We start from the raw sequence: 14,691 nt of genomic DNA, 5'->3' as shown, positions 1-14,691 counted from the left end.
GTGGAAAGTGAGATTGAACACTATGTGTTTCATGACTATATAATTTTCCCTATATTTTGGTATGCCTTAAGGGCTTGTGAGTTAGATTTCAACATGGCTACATATTGCTGCTGTGGCAGTGCCAGCCATCATGGTGCGCCCTGGTGCTCCTCGGGCTTTTGAAATGACCAGAAACTGCCAAAGGTCTGTGGTTTTAATCTGTAAGCACAGAATTACTCACTAAAATGAGTAAATCAATGCCTTCATGGGACTCTGAGAACAGAGGATGCAATTCTGACCAAGTCAATCCATAGCAAATGAAAAGGAACAGTAACACAAATAAAACGAGGAAAGTATAAGAGGTAATTTGAAAAGCTTAGGTGAAACAGTCTGCTCATATTTCGGCAACTATGCATTTTTAACGGGTATTTTTTTCAGGATACTGTTTTAGTGTAACAATAATGATCAGTACTGTTGCAGATTTCCTTTGAAGTAATAACAATAAAATATATTTTCATTCTCTAATAAAACCAAATGAAAAGTAAATTTTAAATAAATGATATTTTCATATTACTTTTCATGTAGTAAACAGTGAATGATTCTTCTCTCTTCATCTCACTAGTTGAAATATGGAGTGACTCTAGTGAATTCAAGGGAGATGCACTAGATGCAACTGATACAAATTTCAGGAGAATTAGGCCCAAAATACTGTTACTTCTATTAAAAGCCAAAATCATCCTCTCACCTCCACTTTCCAAACAGGAAAACTGGCTAGAATACTTCACAGTCAAACAACAAAAAAAATACCCAGACTCTAGATTATTTTCATCCCCTCTGAACACAAGCCAGACAAATGGAACGCATACATATTTGCAAATAATCTTGTAAACAAAATATACTCTTTTTTTGATATCCCAAATCCCTTCTGTTCACTTACTCTGGACCACTGAGGTGACTGATGTATGCATAAGGTTTTTAGAAACCTAAAATATTACATATACAAAGAAGAGCAATACCTGCAGAATAATCTATATGGGAAATGCAGCTAATACTGTTTGAAACAGTAAATTCATTACAGATTAGGAGAAAACAAAGGAGTCAATTATTGCAGAAGAATAGGTGGGAATGTTAGAAATTACTGAAGTTCAGAGTGGTTATAGAATCACTATCCAAAGTAAGCAAACATTCAAAGTACCATACCTGTTGGCACTGCGAGAACACTGCCACTGTGTGCTATCACATGTCTTTGGTAGAAGGAATTTATTACTTGATACACATTGCACTTCCACAAAGAATTCTGTGTATCATCTCCGATGCCTTATTTTCATGGCTTTCTGTTATTAAATTATAAAAAAGAAAATGTGTATTCTCTAAATGTAGTTGACCAATATATCTGACATAATATGTTTATACAGAATGATAAAATACATAGCTATTTTCCAGTCTGCCCTATTCAGTCTCTTTATTTGAAGGAAATAAAACAGATACAAAGATAGATGAATGTACTCTGTAAAAAGCATTGTGAACTTTTGCAAAAGTTATGTTCTTTGTATACATATGATAAAAGAATACAGAGCATAAAAGTCCATCAAAAAGCAAGTATTTTTTTCTTTCAGTTGGGAAGAATGCTAGTATTTTATATCAGGTATAAATGCAAGAAGTCAGATGAACTTTTCTTTTGTTTTTTGTTACAAGAGGTATTTCTGAAAACAAGTTGCATCATTGTGGAATCAGACGGGTCTAACAGCGGCTTCCAGAACTAATGCCAGGGTCTGGGCATATAAAACAGGACATAGGCAGATGCACGATAAAGGTTTTAAAACTGGCCACGCCAAAACATCCTGTGGGCTGAAATGTATCTGTCAGTCACCAACTGAATAGTCTTATGTGAAAAAAAGTTAAGACTGCTTCTGTGCTTTGAGGAATCAACTAAAACATCTTCTTGAAGAAAATAATCTTGATCAGTGTCTACTAATTAGTAGCTTTTGATTAATGTATTTTTGTTTGTTGAAAGATCAGTCAACAACTTTTCACAGTCCTTTCTATGAAAAGGACTTCAAGAATAGTTTAAAAATGTGTTAGGAATGACATATGGTATATATGATCCCTTGAGGAACCTTACAGTCTTCTGTTTCTGCTAATTCAAAATACTTTTGACCATACTAAAACTGTTAGGCTTGAGTTGATTCCAGGCTTTCTTCAAGAAACTATGCTTCTTTGAAAAAATATAAGTTCTGTATAAATCAATTCATTATACCTTTTGGAAGCACTGGGAAATCAGGTATCAGTGATCTCCAGGAGTTTTACCAGACACTTTCAGTATTATTTTTCTCTTATTTCAATTAAAAAAAATCAAATCAGCTGCTCTTACTTTCAGATGGCAAGGCATGCCACTATATAACAAGTTTACAAACAGAAAGTTGCTCTTCCTCTGATGACTCCTCTGAAGTCACTAAATTCATGATCTGTACGTATTATGAAACTCTCCACTGTGTGACTGTGATACAAAGTGAGACCAAAGACTGTTGTCTTTGGAGGATTTGGAACTGTATCCTGATATATCATTAATGATGCCCATCATTCACAAGACCCCTCCCTTCCATCATGCCCTATGCTGATCAGTAATGCCTAATCTTAATTAAATTTGCTATATGGACTAAGCTGAAGAAATTAGATTAAATCTTATGCATTCTCATGATCTGAGAATACTGAAAGTAAGAGATACTCTAAACAGAGCAGGATTTATTTTCTTAATTTAGTAGGACAGTATTGCAAATTCACTTTGTCTGAAGGGAAAAAAAATGATGAAAGATACATTGAGTTAAAAAAACCCAGACTCCACAAATACATGAAACGGTGACCTGAACACTTTTTGTACAGCTTTTGTAGAGATCAGTTTAAAGAATAATCATCTGAATATATGCATCTCTTTATGGAAACTTAACATGGAAAAAATTTCCATAGATATTTAGCTTGTTTATTTTTTTTAAGAAAGTTAAGATTGTCATCTATATTGCTGTATATGATAAACTTTCTTCATGTTTTATCCATGGTTTATCAGCAAGCAGACTTTACAGAGTTGACTGTACAAGGATTCTTTGCATCTTGTGACCAGGGTGCGATGAATCTTGTTATTTCAAAACAGAGGGAAGGACTGTTGAAGGTAAAACAGGAATAAACCATGATTCCTCACAACAATGTTTTCAGCAGTATAAAGCCTAAAGGAAAAAAAAGCGAGAAGGAAAAATAGCTAATATTTTAGCTGTAGGCTAAATATTGACTGTAGGCCTGTCATTTGGGTAAGAGCTAAAAGCTTCAGAGAAATGTTTCCCATACAAAATCAATTCATCTGGACATGTGAGTAGGAATATTGAATTTCATGCTGTGATTAACATCACATTAGTTTACCTACTTGAAATGATTTTGAGACCTCTGCATTGGATCAGGTCTATAAGAAGGAGATATGCCTTACAGTGTTCTGAGATTTTAAAGATGCTCAAAAGTTGCAAAAATTATTTTGGGGTGTCTGAAGAGGATTAGATGGGAATGATGAAAGAGCATAACTCTGGCTTTGGAATCTGATATGAAACTGGCCCACGGAGGTCAAAATAGCAAACAGCATTATCACCAAGTTGAAAAATTAGTTGATGTTAATTTTCAAGAAGAGAATAACTGGCACACAGCTAAAAGACTCTTCTAGTTAAAAAAAAAATTAAACAAATTAAACAGACATCACTGCAAGAATTCCAATTCTCAGCCTACATTACCTCTGTCTCAGAGCCTATGAAATCTTCAGAATCTATATAATTTCCAGTTTTTTAAAATGTACCTTGTTTTGTGAATATTTGTTTCTACACTTTTGCCTAATACATTTGCTGTACAGAGAAAACTGATTCCAAATTTTCAGTCATGTATCCTTTTCCTACTTTCAGCAGTACATGAACACAGCTGAACTGGGACAGAATAAAGGTCCACTTATTCAAGAATTATATTTTTATTAATAAAAAATATTGCTGGGTATTGAAGAAGATTGGAATGAAACCTTTTTGCTTAATTATAAAATGCCATGCTTATCAACATTCTCTAAATATGAATAGGATGATTTGGTTAAAAGAGATGTTTTCCTTTAAATAGAAAATATGAGTGTGCATACCTTAAAAATTTTTCGTGTTAGACAAATATCTGACTAAAGTTAGTCAGATAATGATAATGCTGATGTGCCAATGAAACCTAACAGAAATAAAGTTCTAAGTTGTAACATGCTGGAAAACATTGACCTTAGCAAAAATGCCTGATTAAGATATATTCTGTATCTACTTTTGACAATATTTGAGTGATATTTATTTTAATAATCTAGAATATTTTCTATTCAAAACATTACATTTGTTTACACCTATTTATAGATGTAAACCGAGCAATAAACTCAGCCTTCCAAGCGCACTCAGTACCACGGACAGCTCCAGCTGCATCATGAGTGTGTATGTTGCAGCAGCAACACATCAGGAAAATTCAAGGCGGCCGTTGATTTCTAACGGACCTTTCTGCTTTCAGTTTATAGCAGCATTGGATTCCTATTTCCAAATATGTAATTGTGGCGGTCATCCTAAATTGTTCATAAATGGAGTTTGCCTAGTCAGGGCAGCAGACGGAAAGATGTTAAATATGTCTGGCTAAACTCAGCTTTCACCTGTAAATATACAAGTTGTCCCACCATAGCAGAATGTGGTTCTTGTGTATTCTTTCAAGCTTACTGTTATACAATGGGGAGAAGTAAAGCAAGGAAAAAATTCTGAGTATGTATGGTGTGCTAAACTACACATCTAATGATGCAGTGTTACAATTGTCTTGTAGTAGTTCGTCTTCTTAAAAAAACTTTAACAGCAGAATGTTTCTGTAGCGTGAAATCCTTAGAAATTCCTCATCCCTTTTATTTAAAGAATTTGTTTATAGTGCTAACCTAAGTTTGAACACAACCATGTTTTCCCAAGTAACACCTATTGTTTCTAAATCTTCAGTTTTAGACTTTCCTCCACAGTTGCCAAATACTTTAAAAAATGAAGGAAAAGGTAGTCTGTGGTGAAATGTATTGTATCAAAATAAGTGAATTAAGATCCCTGAAATTTCATGGTCAGGTAAGATGGACCAAATAAAACAAAAGTTGTTTCCAAAAGCAGATTTTGCTCATTGATAGACATAATAATGTATTTTGTGTGTTTTCCACAGTTATGCTGAAACACTACCGTTGACCCTGTTGTTTCCCCTCCTACAGAGTCGAATGGCAGAAAGCTTGCGTCTCTTTGATTCCATCTGCAACAACAATTGGTTTATCAACACTTCCCTCATCCTTTTTTTGAATAAGAAAGATCTGCTGGCAGAAAAAATCCGACGCATCCCCTTAACAGTCTGCTTTCCTGAATACAAAGGCCAAAACACTTATGAGGAGGCAGCAGTCTACATCCAACGCCAGTTTGAGGACTTGAATCGCAACAAGGAGACCAAGGAGATCTACTCACACTTCACCTGCGCCACTGATACCAGTAACATCCAATTTGTCTTTGATGCAGTGACAGATGTCATCATTCAGAACAATCTCAAATATATTGGCCTCTGCTAAGAATCCTTGGGCTTAATCTGTTTTCCTGAAGTGATAAAAAAGGGGCTAACCACTTCCACTTCTAGTGGAAAAAAATGGGGCAATGCTTAGTAGCCCAAGGAGAAAAAAGGGGAAATCTGATGTATGTACACAGTTCCTCTTATGCCCCCTTAACCCACTACATCATTTTTCACAAATATATGTTCTGGAGAGTGAAAACCTCCTCTCCAAAAAAACACACAAATACCACACACAACCCCAGTGAAAAAAAACCCAGCAACTCAAAAACCCCAAACAAACACAAAAAAAGAGATTGAGGCCTAACTCTGTGGAGATGTTTTCACCACAGTCACTGCACTTTTATTCCATTTGTTTCATTCCATTTCCTACAGTGGGAGTGCTATCATGTTCTATGTAAGAAATAATTCTTCATCCAGTTGTCCTAAAATTTTACTGACATGAAGATATAAAGCTGGTGAGTGACAGATTAACTCGTTTGCAGGGTGTGGAGCAGAATGGTTGTGTTGGGGAGAAAAGCTAGTTCAAACCAGAAGCTACGGAACAGAAGAGTTTAAGCAAAATACTACTTAAAGTTGTAGAGAATGGGCATGCACCCACAATATTGGCGCACACAGCCAAACAGTATATACACATACATCATGTATGCACATGCACATGACTCTCAGCATATACTATGTACACACTTCTGCTTTACTTTACTGTTTATCATGGACACCTTGCCTGTTAAAGGAATTGTTGGTGTGCAACTGTTCTGTGATTTCCAAACTGACTAGCAGCTCTTTCTGCTCTTTAAGGCTTCAAATATGCAGCAAAACTACATGAAATGAATCTATGAATAGGCCAAATTAAGGTCAGTGTTTCTTCTACTGGTAAGGAGTTTTATACATCAAAACAGTCTTCTTTTACATCTTTTTTTGCCAAATCTTGTGGTGTTTCACAAAAAACAAACTATATTTAAGAAGTAGGTTAGTGTTCCTTTTTTAATACAGATAAAAAAAAATCACAAGGCAATTTTTTAAATTATTGTTGTAGTGTCTGGATTGCTGAATGTGAAAGTTGCCAACGGACAATTCTGTTCCACTGCTCCAAATACATTCTGGGAATTGTAATATTGTAACATATTTCCCAAGAAGCAGGAGCCATGGAGATTGTGTAGTATATAGCCTCCAAAGTCTTTTTTTGTTGTTTTTTTAATTATTTTAAAAATGTGGTGTATTATTAGAAGGTTAAAGATGAGCGATATGAACAATAACTAAATGTCTTGATATTTAAATTTAATAATTTAAATTATTTACAGTTTAGTGAAGTTAAGGAAACTGAAGAGATGCATTCCTCAGCTCCAGGTTTCATCTCATAAAGAAACACTACTGGATGGAGTAACATTCCGGCAAAAGTTTGAATGCATAAGAAGCTCTGTGGGACTATACTGGAAAATCTCAAATGGATCATATAGACCTACGTCTTTGGTCAGTTGATTCTTTCCCCTGCCATAGAAAAGACTTCTTAAAGACTTCAGTGTAAAGTTGGTGTGTAAATATATGTTTGATAATTGTAAAGCACATACATACACAGAGACACAGACACACATGCACACTGGAAAATAACCTTCTACTTTTGTTCCCTTATGTACTATGATTAGTGCAAGAAATCTCAGCCAAGGGCTCTAAGAAATTTAAAACAAAATGGTTAATAACATCAACATTTAAATTGTCCACTTAAAAAAATAAATAATTCAAATGATACTGAATGTGTCTATAGTGTGTTCATTAATTAGTGTTATGACAGTTACTTAATTGGATAACGTTTGTGAAGTTTTCTTTCCTTTATGACAGACTACTGAGTTTTGTTTATTTGCTCCAGATCTTTTTCCTCAGTTTATTCACCAACATTCAGCAATTTCAATCTTAAGCAATTACATTTGAGCAACTCAGTGAGATCTAAGGGATGTGTTCCCACTTAATATCTTTACAAATTCTGAATGCATGTTGTTATTTTTTGGGGAGATGGTTAGTAGCAATTTTAGGAAAGAAGTTATAGATCAAGATCTATAGGAAATATCAGGAAAGAAAATTCCATGGAATCTGCAAGATACATAAGAAGCCTACCTGCACATTGTCTTACACAAGCAGGTACTTTGCATGGATGTCTATGCTTAGAAATACATGTGTAAGTATAAGCACATACAAATTTTTGAATAGCGCCTGAAGTTGGTCTCCTAAACCTGTATTTAAAGATTGAAAAAACCCCTGAAAAATACATTCACATTTTTGTTCTACTGAGCTCTCTGCAAGTCTTCAAAATCAATACGAAATTCTGTCTGGCTCATGCTTGTGAAAAATTAGGCTTTAAGAAAAATCTAAATATTTTTAAAAGTGACCATATAAGGTGATCTATCAGCATTAAGTCTTACTGATGGTTTTTCATTGAAGTTTTCTTGAAAATTCCATCCATTCAGACTATAACAAGTTTCTTCCAGAACATCCTCTAACTGAAATCTTTAAAAGTCTCGATGTACGTTAAGAAAAGGTGCAACTCTTGTACAAACAGCATAAACTCATAAAATCACTTGTTAGAGGATGCTAGATAAATAATATCCTTGGAGTTTAAACAGAATTTGACTTAGAACCCTTGACTCCATTAATCATTTCTGAGACCAGCTGAAAATATTTGATAGTGCTTGGATAGTTTAATTCCTCTGTTTGCTTCTCAGCATTTCTACAAAATGCATCAAAAAGTCCTAATCTTTCGTACCTTATATTTAAGAATCCTTCTTTTCACCTGTTTGAGGATATCTAAATTCAAGCTTGGATTTTTCTAAGTGACCTGGAGACTTAAGCTAATGATGAGCTGGGACTGCCAAGAGAACTACAATACTCTTGAAGGCAGTGGGTGAAGCAATAAGCATTTTTGACCTTGCTAGAGAATGCAACCATAACCAAAAATACTCTCTGAGGCTCAAGTCATGGGTTAAGACTTTCAAAACTCTTCAGTCCAGACATAATCGATAACGGAGAAAAAATCTGTCTAATTTTGAATGAGGTATTTTATCCCTGTACGGAAGACACAGGGCCCCTTTAAGCATGCCCTGTCAACTGTTACACCTGAAGGATAGAGGCAAAAGAGCCAATGAGGCTGAGCCTTGAAGGTATAAAAGGTTTGTCATGCCACACAGGGAGTATTTAGGTCTTACTTGTAATGAGAAGATACTGTTGCCTGCTTGTGATATTTGTGGTCAAGCTGCTTGACTTGGTGAGTTTACTAAAAGCTATACATGGTAATTGCTAGTACCTTCCATAGAGCTAGTACGGGATCCTCTAAACTTGATTTACCATTAAAGTGCTATCATTTACTTGAGAAATTGCAGTTATTTCTAGTCTAAATTGCTTTCTATAGCGTAAGATCCTATTATTAGCCAGTTGAATTGTGAAAACGGTATAAAATGAGTCAGGGCTTCCTTTTCCAATGAATGGACTATTAGATGGTGTGCCTCCCTCACCTCTAGCTTTCGTGGTACTGTGGCCATTTCAGACTAGTGAAAGAAGTGACAAGATAACACAGCATTCATTAGAGCATAGCTTCAATGTAAGAAAGCTGGGCAGGAAAACTAGAAATAAAAGTGTAGTCAATTATGAGGAGGGCAAGAGACATTTTATATTAAAAAGTAAGTCTTTATTCAACTAAGAAGGTCCTTCCAATATAAGTATTACAGGCAACCTACAACAGAAGTGGAGAACCTAGGATATTTTAACAAAGGCCTAAGGGTATTTCTAAAGAAAAGTAGTCAGTTACATTTCACATTGAATGAAGGCTATCTTGGGAAGGAGAAAAGAAATTGAAGCACTGCCATGTGTTCCTACTTAGCTTAAGAAAAGCATAGGCATGGGGAGGAATAAAGCAGCAAATAATTAAGTTTAAATGATCCATTCACATAATCATCTTCTCTGAAGAGCAATTCCTTGCTATTAACTCTCTAATAATTTAATTCCTATGATGTTTTTGATCTTAGTATTCTGAGTAACTCATGGTTACTCTGTTTTCTAGCTGAAGAATTCAAGATGTTAAAATAAATTTTGTTTTACACAGAAGTAAAGTAATTCTATTTTCTGATTGTATAAGAAAACTGAGGGACAGGGAAGTTAAAACTAAAAAGTCTGGGCCAAAGACAGGTGCTGAAATTAAATCCCTTGACTCTTAGTTGCCCACCTGGATAAATCATGCAAATAAATTTGCATCTATTTTCTCAGTTCTCAGGTTTATCAGTGATGCAGTGCACTGCTACCCGAAAGTGTATTAATACAGCTGGGATTTCACTTCACCTGGGCAACAATGACATTCACAGAAGAGATGTTCCATCTGCTGCAATAAGAATGCCATCTGTCCTTTTATCAGTTGCACTCCATACAGCAAACAAGTTTCAAAGGAAAAAAGGTATCCTTAAACAGTCTTTATCCACAGATCTGATTGGTTATGATTTTCCAAGGGTGGAACAGTGGAGACACTGAGGGTCAGTAAAGTAGGAAAAATATTCTCTCTTAAACTCTTCCCAAAGAGAGGCTCTGGCAAGCTTAAAAATCCATTGCTCCACCTAATCCACCTCAATTTTTGTCTGAAAGGATTAAGTACCCATAAAAGACAGGATAGATGATAGGTAAGAGTTATTAAACTTTTCCAGTATTAACCATATGCTAGTGAAAGATTTTTTCCTGGAACTACTTTTGCAATTGTTATTGCCCAGGTCATTTATCATTGCGTAACACCCTTTCACTAACATTGTTAAGTATTGTGTGTCAACTAATTGTTTTCACAAAGAGTGAAAGTTTTGCTAATAATTTTTCCAATGTTCTTAATTTTCTCCTGCTGCTGGTTCTTCTCCCTCTTCTATCCCCTATTGAATACATACATCTATCTTATTTTTGTCTCTCTTCTGCCCATTAATTCTTGCCACTAAGTTGTTGTTTCTTCTGGAAACGTTACTCCTCAGTGTTCTCCCAACCTTTGTGGATTTTCCCACCTTTTGGTCTTTAATGATCCCACTGTCCCTGGAGGATACTGGTATACATCCTTAAATTTAGGAATCAAAAATAGTCTGCAAGTGGATTTGCTTAAAATAATCATATTTTCCTAAATTACTCCTGTTTGGAGAAAGACCAGGTGGCCTGGCATAGAGCTAACTGGAGTCACTGACCACTTCCCAGTTAACAAAAACAACTACAATTCATGCCAAGTGCACATACAGCTTATGTTCTTTTTTGTCTAGTGTGGAACATATTGCTCTATTGGCCCTGTAAATTACCTCAGCTCTAGAAAACATCAGAAATCTAGATGTGGAATGGCATATTAGTTGCTGACTTCCTCCAGCTGATACAAGGTACATTCTATCTCATTATCTGGATGTGAGGTGTAGAAGTAAATGCAGAGAGGAAGACAGTTTCTTGGCTAGCTGAAGAAGGCTGAATTACCAGGCAGAGACTATTTTGGTATCTGTAATATGTCAAATGAATTATGTCAGGCCTTGTGACTCTTACTACTTATTGGAAAATATTTGCTGTTCTCCCTGATAATTCCCCAAATTGTACCATAGCAAAGAAAACAGTTTTAGCACCTTTCTGTTTTTCTTGTAAGTAGCCATCTGTATGCGAGTCCATTCTACAGTAAAACAATTCTGCTCAAGGAGTTACCTTCCAATCCTTAAATACAGGCATGTGTATTTTATATATGTGTTATTGTCCTGGTTTTGGCTGGGATAGAGTTAATTTTCTTCCTAGTAGCTGGTGTAGTGCTGTGTTTTGGATTTAGCATGAGAATAATGTGATAACACACTGATGTTTTAGTTGTTGCTAAGCAGCGTTTATACTAAGTCAAGGACTTTTCAACTTCCCATACTCTGCAAGTGAGGAGGTGCACAAGAAGCTGGGAGGGAACACAGCCAGGACAGCTGACCCCAACTGACCCAAGGGATATTCCACACCATATGACATCATGCTTAGCATATAAAGCTGGGGGAAGAAGAAGGAAGGGGGGGACGTTCAGAGTGATGACATTTGTCTTCTCAAGTAACCGTTACGTGTGATGGAGCCCTGCTTTCCTGGAGATGGCTGAACACCTGCCTGCCGATGGGAAGTAGTGAATGAATTCCTTGTTTTGCTTTGCTTGCGTGCACAGGTTTTGCTTTACTTATTAAAGTGTCTTTATCTCAACCCACGAGTTTTCTCACTTGTACTCTTCCAATTCTCTCCCCCATCCCACTGTGGGGGAGTGAGCAAGTGGCTGTGTGGTGCTTAGTTGCTGGCTGGGGTTAAACCATGACAGTTATATTTTTATCTAAATAAAAAGAATATGTGGCTCAGAAAAACACCTTTTTCCAAGGGTAATTACTCAGAGATGCTTTCACAGACAACATGCTAGCTCAGCTTCTACACCACTGATCTTACAGACTGTACATACCTGACAGGCTGAGGATCACAGGTTTTTTTCATTCCCTCCCTCCCTTCACCCCCCAAAAACTGTCAAAGGACATTGTATGAAAATCTGGTGTATAGAAAGCTATGTGAGACTAACTTAATCTAGTCAAGGACTTCTATCCTGAACAAATCTTGAAGGCTTTTGATAGCACAAACATTGATAGAGGAAGTGGTCAAAATTTGGCATAATTTCATAGCTGAAGAAATTAAGTGTTGGAAGAGAATTTCACCTAGAAAGGTATGACTCAAGCAAGCTATAAAGAGACTGCTAGACACATCATGCTCTCTGAGAGATTTGAATATAGGATCAGAAGATAAAGATTAAATTGTGCTTGCTTCACAAATGTAAACAGTTCCTCTACATTAATTTTTAATTTCTTATAAATAGAAGGGGGGGGGGGTTGGAGACAAAATTCCAGAACCATTCCCCAAAACAAGTCTTGACATTAATTTGATTTGGAAAACCTGATTCTTAGCTGCCACAAATACCTGAAGTGGGAGAGGTAAAATGAAGAAACTGGTATCAGTCTTAGGTCAAGAGAAGCCTCACTGAAAAGCAACTACCACTCAGAGAACTGTAGCCTTTCTTGTAAATACTGGCAACCTTCACTAAGTTGGGACTGTAACATGATTTGGAAGCTGGTCTTTGTCTGACAGAGGCTCCTACTTCAGAGCTGCTGTGAATCCTTTGCCTTCAATCAAAGGCAAGGTTTTGAGGAGAGACACTGCTGCAGCTGGCTCTCAGCTTTTGCTGAGTTCTCAGCTCAGCAGGGGTTGGATAATCCTTCCACTCCAGGATGCAACTTGATTTCTCTTGTATAGTATAATCTTACATTCCCTGATTATCACCAAACTGGTTTTACAGTTGTGACAGTTCCCATCAGTGGCTCCTGACCTAGGATGATATATTCAGATGCCTGCAGGGACAAAGATGGAATAAAGGGAGTAGACCTGAGTGGCAGTATGGTGTACCATTACATATCCTCTGGTTTGGGCAATGTATTTTGATTTACGTGGAATTCTTAATAAGCAACGTTTTATGTTTTGGCACCACCAAGAGCTAGCATTGCTTACTGCTACAGTAAGTCTCTAAATAGAAATGACAGTTCTAATAAAATGCTTTCTATATAACCCTTGGTTTTAGTCCCTGCTTTTTAGAAAGTGTCTAACTGCAAACACTGAAAAAAAAGGTCTCACTTCCTCTGAGGGCCACATGGATAGCTATTTTTTTAACTGCTTTTTCCCCCTACAACTTTTATTCATCCTCCAGTGAATATTTTCTACTTACGTAGCTAAACTTCCAACCTACTTAGTAAATGCTTTGAGTTTTGGGAGATAGAACCTAAAAGCAGGCAGGTGTTTACATGTAAAACCCTGAGGCAGCTTCCCTGTTTAAACTGAAACCTTAAGTTGTGCATCATGCACACATCTGAAAATTCCATCAGCAAAAGGAGACAAGTGGTAAGCTCCTGTATTAGCCTACTAGAGAGAGCGCCACATCTGAAGGTTAGAGTTAATAATAAAGTTCAGCACAGCAGTGACTGAATAGCAAGGCTTATTACTGAATTATGCAGTTCCACAAGGGCTAAGAAGGCCTTAGCCAGTATGGATGAATGGTTAATGATTAATAGTGATCTGCAAAAATTTGGCAACATTTATGTACTTCTGTCAAGTTTTCTTCTCCCATAAGTTTCTATTATGATCCACACATTCACAGGATGGTATCTATCTGTCTACACAGGTAAGGGAAAGAATTCTTTAAAGGCAATCAGACAGGTCAAAATTTACTTAAGCTAATTCCCTGTCTCATTTGATTTGAAAATCTGTAAAATGGCTAGTGAAATTAAATTAACAGAAAACCTGGTTTTCTATAGTGATGTTCACAAAGTTGTTTAGCCCACCATATTAATATCCTTCATATGGATTCAATTATTTAGGACTTTTAAAAGGGTTGCATGCATGTAAAAATACATCTTTATATTCTTAGAATTCACGTACACTCACTCAGCAAGGCTTTAAGCATTCGTTTAATTCTTTTTTAAGCACCGGTAATGTAACAGAATTCCTCAGACAAGATACTTTCCCATGAATTTAAATAGTATGGCTTTTACATTGATAATTTCTATCTACTGAAATTTTAATTTTCAAATTATAATTTTCATCAACTGGAAGAGTAAAGTTTAAGACTAATGTTCAAATTAGAAAACTATTGACATTATAATCATAGAATCTGGAAATAAAAGTAACAAATTAGCATAAATTCCCTTAGTGTACAAAAGATTTAGAAAACTGTAAATATACGTAATAAACATAAAGAAAGCATGTAAAAGGTACAATGACCTATTCTTCTGGCAAGTCAAAGAAATTCTCAGCTTGGATTTCTCTATTTAGACTGAAGCATTTAACAGCTAGATCCTTGACTGATGTAATCAACCCAGCTTCTGTTTATCTCACTGGAGATAAAAGGACATCACCAGAGCAGAACTCATCTCATCCTAAACTAAGTATCTATGATATGTCAGACTTTTTGCCCCTGGAGATACTGATTTTCCTCCCGCTATACAGGGACTGTAGGATGACTAGCTCAATTTGACATCTGAAGTTAGGTGTAATTTATCATGTTTTTAGCTTCGTATC

At 36.0% G+C, this 14,691-nt stretch overlaps 1 protein-coding gene across 2 annotated transcripts in view; it reads left to right on the top strand.

The window, feature by feature from the left end:
• The window catches only part of GNAZ (G protein subunit alpha z), a 78,214-nt gene extending 70,879 nt beyond the window's left edge, over positions 1 to 7,335 (top strand). For both annotated transcript variants that reach the window (XM_076352788.1, XM_076352787.1), the window contains one exon: positions 5,249 to 7,335. In XM_076352788.1, coding sequence (XP_076208903.1) covers positions 5,249 to 5,593 — 345 coding nt within the window. In that variant the 3' untranslated portion in view covers positions 5,594 to 7,335. The remainder of the gene's footprint in view (positions 1 to 5,248) is intronic.
• Positions 7,336 to 14,691: the final 7,356 nt, after the last annotated feature.

This window comes from Aptenodytes patagonicus, chromosome 15, assembly GCF_965638725.1.
Source record: "Aptenodytes patagonicus chromosome 15, bAptPat1.pri.cur, whole genome shotgun sequence".
NCBI classification, from domain to species: Eukaryota; Metazoa; Chordata; class Aves; order Sphenisciformes; family Spheniscidae; genus Aptenodytes; species Aptenodytes patagonicus.
Note: the sequence above shows the minus strand (reverse complement) of the source record. Positions and strands in the feature narration are given on the sequence as shown.